The 6623-nt window shown below is 36.8% G+C and overlaps 1 protein-coding gene across 1 annotated transcript in view; it reads left to right on the top strand.

Annotated features, from left to right (window-relative positions):
• The first annotated feature begins 4847 nt into the window (after positions 1–4847).
• Positions 4848–6623, top strand: part of LOC129260857 (C2 domain-containing protein 3-like) — a 28282-nt gene continuing 26506 nt past the window's right edge. Inside the window, exons 1-3 of the mRNA XM_064114535.1 lie at positions 4848–5103; positions 5646–5752; positions 6217–6331. Coding sequence (XP_063970605.1) covers positions 4848–5103; positions 5646–5752; positions 6217–6331 — 478 coding nt within the window. The remainder of the gene's footprint in view (positions 5104–5645; positions 5753–6216; positions 6332–6623) is intronic.

Below are 6623 nucleotides of genomic sequence, written 5' to 3'. Positions count from 1 at the left end.
AGTGATTGATATTTTGACCTAAAATGTGGACTTTCTAAGCACTTTTGGTAATCATGAACAGGATTGTCATCTAACTTAACATTGATGCGTCCGCAAAGAGCGAGATGAAATTTTTTTCATATTCTTACCTAAAATTTGGACATTTGAGTAAGCATTTTCGGTTATCATGAAAAGGATGATCAGTAACAAAACAGTTTATGCGAGCGCGAAGCGCGAGCTGAATAAAAATCTATATATTTTGATACAAAGTCAGACATTCTAAGCACTTATCTTACCATGAACAGGATCGCCACCTTACTAAACAATTAATGCGAAGAGTAGGATGAATTTGTTTTTATATTCTGATCTAAAATTAGGACTTTCTAGGCACTTTTGGTAATCATGAACATGATTGGTAATTGATGGGAGCAAACATGAGTTTGGCACCCCCTCCCCTCCCTAGGTAAATTGAACCTGAATTTGATGCACCGAGACAAATATCAAATTGGCGTGTGGTGAATATCCATTCGGCACCCCCTAGGTTGAACATCAATTCGGCGCCCCTATATGTCAAACAGCAACTCGACAACCGTATATAGGAAAAATAATTATTCGGCGCCCCATCCCCAAGGTTAAACATCATTTCGGTGCCCTTCGGTGCCCCTATGTCGAACATCTATACGGCGCCCCGAGGTAAAACATTAATTCGCCCCCCCCCCCCTAGGATGAAGATCAATTTGGCACATCCTAGGTCGAACATCAATTCGGCGCCCCTAAGCAAAACATAAATTCGGCACCCGCTATATACATACTCTAGGTTGAACATCAATTCGGCGCATCCACCCCCCCCCCCCCATGTCAAACAGCAATTCGTCAACCCCTTTTCTTTCCTTCCCTTTTCTCCCTATTTTGGCGCCCCCGAATACGCGCATGGTAGAGCTACGGATATAGAGAAATAAGGACAAAGATGTAATGAAAATATAAAAACTCTTGAAATACTTTACGTTTTCTAGGCAAACAAGAATCCAAACTCCAAAGCGTATAATAACGTCCGGCTGAATAGACCTCCATTTGCATCCTGTTTGATATGCTTTCCTGTAAGTTCCATTGTGGGCAAAATAAAGGGCAAAAGTAAGTCTGTTTTCTTTGAGAGGGTGTAAATGATGATATATTCAAATACCAGCGAGTGCCATAGGTGACGGAATCATAGGCGACGGAACATATTTTCAATTTTTTTTTTTTTTTTTTTTTTTGGGGGGGGGGACAAAGCGAAAAAAGGCACTTATATGCAAAAAATTGCATTTTTTATGCAAACTTATATTTTCACCATGAGATTATCATCTGTGTTAAGTAGTTGTGCGTTTTGTAGTAATTAAATTGAGCAAAACCTTTTTAAAGTCTTTTCTGATTGATAAAATATCTATTTAGGCTTTATTTTTCCGGGAGCGAGCGTAGCAAGCAAGCAGTTTGAACATTTTCAAATCTGAAGTTGTGAAACTCGCCGCTTTTTGGTCAAATCGCGCAAATTATTGTTAAAAGAGCATTCTTGCGAGGTGTTAAGAGCGCAAATCGCGAGCTATAAATTCTAGACATTGCTTGTACTAACATGACTAATAAGACATGAAAATCAAACATTCCGAGCAATTTTGTTATGAAAAAGATGTGCATCTAATTGAAGAATGGACGCGAGCGCGATATTCCAACCAGAAAACTGGACATTCTAAGCACTTTTTTAACCCAAGAACTTAATTGTGTGTCTTAATAAATAATAATTGATGCGAAGCGCGGCGAGCCGAAAATTTGTAATATTTCAACCTGAAAACTGGATATTCTAAGCAGTTTGAAACCAAGAACATAATGTGTACCTTTGATGCGAGCGGAAAGCGCGAGCTGAAGATTTGTGACATTTAAACCTGAAAATTGAACATTATAAGCACAAGTTGTAACCAAAACAAAGTGAGTGCCTTCCTAAAAAATAAATGATGTGGGCGCGAAGCGCGAGCCAAAAATTTTGTGATTTCCAACCTAAAATGTATCGTTTGACTTCAAAAAGGGTATTTTATTTTGAAAAGGGACATTCATGTACATCATTTTGAAATAAGTGCACTCTCCATTTAAAAAAGGCATTTTTTCCTACTGGGATTTTTTTATGTAGGGGGTTAAGTGCCCCTGCCGCCCCCCGGTTCCGCCGCCCCTGCTGCTAATATAGCCTCGGGTTATAATTTTTATCTAAGTTCAAACTGGTATTAACAAAAATATGTTGGTATGACTGCATTTTATAACGATGGTTTTCTTTAAAATATATATTTTTTACCATTTCGATCCATCACATTTTTGCATTTTTTTGTCCGTCGATATGCCCAGCGCTGAGAGGTCATGCCAAAACGTGATTTTGCATGAAGTACATTCTCTGAACCATCATCGGAACTTCGGAATCACACAGAGATGGAAGACCCCTTCCCCCAAATAGTTCCGCCTAGCTGTATGTCCTCGAATATATATATATATATTTAATAAGACATCAGAAATGCGAAACACAAATTCACGAGTAATGCAGTTTTTGCAATAAAATTTGCAATTTTATTATATATATATCACCATGATAAGTACGTAATTTTATTATCCGAGCACATGCAGCGGACCGAGGAGGAGTGGGTGGAGGGAGAGGCACCTAGGAGACGTCATACTTGTTCTTGTTCAGTATACTACCATAACAAGTTGAAAAGAAAAATGCAAAGAGAAACTTGGAGGGGGATCGATGTTACATGGTTATAACATACAGACCTACGCACCGGTATCATAGGCGGATCCAGGAGGCCGACGTTACGCCCCCCCCCCCCCCCGATATTGGCGGCGCAAAGTAATATGAACGAAAGCAGAGGGGGGGGGGGCAAAATATAAGAGGAAGAATGAATAAAAAAAGGTGAGGGGAATTCAGACTTGGGGAGGGGTGGGAGCCAATCATGTCACTACACATGTATAAAAACAATTTAGCCCGCGCTTTGTGTTCGCATTGCCTGTTCGATGGAACATCTATTCATCTATACCAATTCATTTATTGATTTATTCATTCAGTCATGGTTAAACAGGTTCACAAGTTCAGAGTTATTAGTATATAAAATCATAGTAACAAGTACAATGACAAGGTATAATTCATATCGAAATAGTATGAGACATAAAGAAATATTAACTGATCAATGTAATACAAAACACGGAAACATTGTTGAAGGGCTTATAGTAAAACGAACAAGGGAACTAAATAGGCCTTTACTTATTCAAATTTTTGAGCACCTTATCCGTCAGTGTGCATCTTGTTTAATGATCATATTGCTCAGATCAATTTTCAGGACACAATACACAGTCCGAAAATAATACCTCACGCTCGCATTTTTTATAGGGTTTAGTACTGTTACGACTATAGATTCCAACAAAAACTAGCTTTGAGCTGCCGATCGATCGGGAAAAATGTGGATGAAAATATTGTTCACCCCGGCCCCGTTATTAGTGAAAGCTGGATCCGCCCCAGAATATATTGTTTAAAAAAAAAGGCATAGGCCACGCGGTATTTGTCATTTTTTAGTGATAAATACATTGAGGCAGTATATTGACAAATAATCACTGGAAGAGAAAGAGCATCTTATAGGCCTATATAACGCACAAAGCAAAATAATGAAGAATGGCGGCAAAGCTAGTTCAATACAAAATGATTTCCTTTTCCTTTAAAAAAAATATTACAACACGTTATAATAATGAACAAATCAAAATACAGAACCTGAAGAAATTGATAACAATTCAGTGAATCGGAATCGAAACAAAAATGCGTATGTAAATATAATTATAAAATAGAAATAAAAAACGGGAAAAAAAATAAGAATAGCCCTTTCACAAGCAACCATAATTCTCCCTCCCTTCATACCCTGGACAAGTAAAGAAAAAAAAATACAGCTAGAGAAACGAAGCAAAGATGAAAAGCAAGGAAAGGGAAGGAAGCCGTCTCTCGGTACCTGGTACTCTGCCCAGATATCAAGATGTACGTAGGACCTATTCTCCGCGATTTGAAAAACAACGTGCATAACATCACATTTAAAAAAGTTCCTTGGTTGTTTCCAAGTTATTTAATTTGCCGTCGAGGGACTGCGCGAATGCACACGCTCCTACAGGATATGAATGAAAAAGTCGCAAACAGACTCCGCCGTTCAATCCGATACTGTACTGTATAGCCGGTATACAGATCGGCACGTGAGACAAGCGCAGAGGCGATGGATATGAATATTCATGAGCAGGTATTGATGTCATTTGGTCTCAAGGTGGCGCTCTTCATTTTTTATATCAATTTCAAAATCTGCATCAAAAGAAAGCTCACTTGGCAAAATTTCTCTTCTTTATATATTTTTTTGAGAATAAAAACAGTTCTTTTGGCCAATGCAATACATTTTATGGACTCAGAACTTGTTTATGAGTATTTTGAAAAGCGAAGAGTGAAATCTAAAAGAAAGTTTTGAAATAAACCAATGTCACAATTTACCTTTAATCCCCATTGCACATGGATTTAACATCTATTGCCAATTAACTTTACATGGCAATGTGCATGTATATATACACACTCAAAGTCTGGTGTCCCAGAGAGTCCTCTAGAGTCCCTTATACCCCTGATAACAGACTTGTAGATTGCCTTATCATCTTGAATGAATCACAATGATTATTTGTTTTGTATTATAATGGCAAAGGAATAATTTTGATTCAAATGAATACACCTGAATTATATATATATTTCTTCTTCTGAGTAGAAACTCCCTTTTCAGTTGCATAAGATGCATCACTTTGGGTATATTATCAATATTTCTTTATTCAATTTGTCATAGGTAAGTATGGAGCTTGCATCAGACAGTAAGGACTTTGCCTCTGCTCTCGCTAAGACCAGAGTAGCCGAGATGCAGGGTGCTAAGATTGTACCCCTCCCCTCATCTGACCGTAGGGTGGGGTTAACTCATCTCACAGGGCATGCATCACCACCATCACAGCCATCATCCAGGCATACTTCACCTAAGAGTCACCAGGCCAAAGATGGAAGTGGGTATAGAACAACTGGGAAGTCATGCGCTGCTGTTCCATTTGGTCATCCAGGTTCGTTTCCTTGTGATATCATATTATTTCAGTATTTCCTTTGGAAAATATGCACTTCTGGTACTTAAATAATTTTATATTAATAATGCAGTCACATTTCTGGAGCATTTTGTATTAAAATATTGAAAAGTGAATATAAGCAACCAGCACATTTTTGCAATATTATTGTGCTAAACGCAACATTTAGATTTTAGTAAAATTTAATGTTGTTGTTGTTGTTGTTGTTGTTATTAATTGTTGTTATTCAGGTTTTTTGCAACATATTCTGTCACGATGCAAATATTAGTATATCATAAATCTGTTCATTTTAATGCTCATATTCATTATGTAAATATATTCATGTCAAGACTCTCATACACCCAATCCAGGTCGATAGAGATTGATAAAATCTTATCTCAGAAGAAACAGTTCAAATTGAACCAAATGTAAAAAAGTTAAAAGTAAAATAACCAAAATAAATTAATATTATAGTTGTACAGTATGAATCTACTATGCCATTAAAATATATTATTTATTACCCTCTCTCTCTCTCTCCTTTATAGGACCAGATATTGACAATTTTGGAGGAGAATATGCTGATGATCAAACTATTCAATCTACCAAAAAGAAGAATAGGGATACATCTCCAAACCAGCAAGGAGGCTTTGAGGTGTGTTATAGAATTTTTTTTGGTTTATTTGTGCCATCCTCTTTTACATATTTTAGGCTCTTATGCATGAAGGTACTTGGGATTAAGTTATGCAGTATACATGTATTATACATAGATCCGCTTGTGACATTTGTTACTAACTTTTTTTTCTTCATTATTTTCAGAAAATTTGATAATTGCAGTTTATGTGGGCTATTTATATTTCAGGTTTGGTCTCATAATGACTGTAGTTGTGATAGTCTAAGCATTTTTATGGTGGACTCTCTTTTCCTCAACCTAGTTAATGTTGATTTCCATGTACATATAAAAAAAATCTTTGTAATACATTTGGGCTCATAGGCAATTCCAAAGATTTTGAAAGGCCAATTGCCCTTTGCCCCTATACACAAATTTTTTGATGGCCTTTTTTTTACCTCGAGTATACAAAATCATTTAAATTCTTATGTCATCATTCTCCACCACAGGCCCTAACTCTTCATTCTTTGCTGTATGTAAGAGATGGTCATCTGAATACCCCCATTATACCAGGACATAGTATGCCGAGACCTCATCCTCATCCTACTTTACAGTATACTTCAGGTATGTGCACATTGTGTGATTGGGATGTAGAGGGGAAATTTGTGCTTTAATAGTCAGTGAAGATTTATTTCCAACAGACGGTATTTTTTATTACACATGTAAGTCAATGCAATACATTATGAAAATCAGTCCTATGATTAACCAATGAGCTTTCTTTTACAGGGCCCCCAAAATAACTTGAGTATGAAGTGCTAATTGGGATACCCTAAGGTCTGATGATTTAGGAAAATTTTGTTATATTCTGAGCTTACCAAAGATATAATTCGAAAATGGTCTCATAAAATATTTTGTT

This window comes from Lytechinus pictus, unplaced genomic scaffold, assembly GCF_037042905.1.
Source record: "Lytechinus pictus isolate F3 Inbred unplaced genomic scaffold, Lp3.0 scaffold_19, whole genome shotgun sequence".
NCBI classification, from domain to species: domain Eukaryota; kingdom Metazoa; phylum Echinodermata; class Echinoidea; order Temnopleuroida; family Toxopneustidae; genus Lytechinus; species Lytechinus pictus.
Note: the sequence above shows the minus strand (reverse complement) of the source record. Positions and strands in the feature narration are given on the sequence as shown.